The following is a 1,388-nucleotide window of genomic DNA, read 5'->3' as shown; positions in this document are numbered from 1 at the left end:
TGGTGCAATGCGGACTCAGCCCATTAACATTTATTCACACCGTCGCAGACACAAGATGGTGCTGGTGGGACCGGCGGACCAAGACAGGCACACACTGGCTCCCAGGGCAGGGGAGGTGGCAGAGCCCACGGCCCGGTCCAGTGCCCTCAGTCCGTGTCCTGCAGGCAGAACTCTCTCCTGGGGGATCCCTCCATCCCACTCCCCTCCATGTTGCTCAGGGAAGACCTAGGCACACAGAGCTTTATTTCAAAAAAATAATTTATAAAACGCCATTTGCTCCTGTTTTGGGCAGGCTTCCAGCTTCTCTGGGCTCAGGGGCCAATGCTCCCATCAAGACGCTGGGGCAAGCAGCAGCAGGGGGAGGTGTGGGGAAAGGGGGTTCAGAGGCCCTGAACCTCCTGCTGGTATTGGGAGGCAGGAGATTTAGCATAGCAGCTCTCCAGCTAGGCTCAGTCAAACCCGAGATGGGGGCTGAGCGCCAAGGTCCAAGAGGCCGAGCAGAAACCTGACATTTGGCCCATCAGGACACAGGCACTGCAGCTCCAAGGACAAGGGCACGGCCTTGAGATTTGAGTTGAGCTGTAGGTTGGAACCCAAGGCCAGAGCAGGAAGCCTTTACAAACTCCAGGACCAAGAAGGGACCTACCCAAAGCAGAACCAGAGACCTGGGACAGCACTCTGGGCCAGGGACCCCGTGCTGCCAAGGTCAAGCACTGTGCCAGGCTGTGGCTGAGCCCCAAGGCCCAAGGCCACCAGTCTATGTGCCTGCACAGCCTTGAGCCTTGCTCATGTCTGCACCCCAGATCCAAAGGGGAAGGAGCTGGATCCCAATGGCAGGGGGTCGTGGCTGAAGACGGAGTCGCTGGAGGAGCAGGTGCTGCTGGCATCCCCACCAGCAGGGGAATAGGGTCCGAAAGTCAGGCGGAGGTCGAGGTACTGTGGGGAACGGAGCCAGTCAGCCTCTGCAGCGCCCAGGATGGGACGGGGTGCATGTCCACGCGGTCAGGCCAGATGAGGCCTGGAGGGGAGCAGGCAGAGGGAGGTGGTGGGTGGGAGGGGGCTGTACCTCCTCAGAGACGGCCAGTAAGACCTTGTCCAGCGCCTCCACTAGCTGCTTGAAGGTGGGCCTCTGGGAGGGTGCCGCATGCCAGCACTCACGCATCAGCCCGTACCTGGGAGAGGTGGGCCGGAAGGTCATAGGGAGCCTCAGGCCTTCAGGAGGAAGGGGAGGACCGAGGGTTCTCTGGGTGGGGAGTTTGATGAGGGATAGGCGGGGTCATCAGTGGAAGCCAGGCCAGGACGCTCCACTAGGCTGAGGAGCAGGAAGAGGAAGGGGAGGAGGAGAAGGAGGAGAAAGAGGAGGAGGAGGAGGAGAGGAGGAGGAGGAG

At 60.9% G+C, this 1,388-nt stretch overlaps 1 protein-coding gene across 1 annotated transcript in view; it reads right to left on the bottom strand.

Moving 5' to 3' along the window:
* Positions 1-222: 222 nt before the first annotated feature.
* FGFR4 (fibroblast growth factor receptor 4) overlaps positions 223-1,388 on the bottom strand; it is an 11,191-nt gene continuing 10,025 nt past the window's right edge. The window contains exons 17-19 of the mRNA XM_011946858.1: positions 1,067-1,172; positions 659-936; positions 223-561 (exon numbers count right to left, since the gene is read on the bottom strand). Coding sequence (XP_011802248.1) covers positions 787-936; positions 1,067-1,172 — 256 coding nt within the window. The 3' untranslated portion in view covers positions 223-561; positions 659-786. The remainder of the gene's footprint in view (positions 562-658; positions 937-1,066; positions 1,173-1,388) is intronic.

The sequence above is a fragment of the Colobus angolensis genome, unplaced genomic scaffold (genome assembly GCF_000951035.1).
Source record: "Colobus angolensis palliatus isolate OR3802 unplaced genomic scaffold, Cang.pa_1.0 Scaffold254, whole genome shotgun sequence".
Classification (NCBI taxonomy): Eukaryota; Metazoa; Chordata; class Mammalia; order Primates; family Cercopithecidae; genus Colobus; species Colobus angolensis.
Note: the sequence above shows the minus strand (reverse complement) of the source record. Positions and strands in the feature narration are given on the sequence as shown.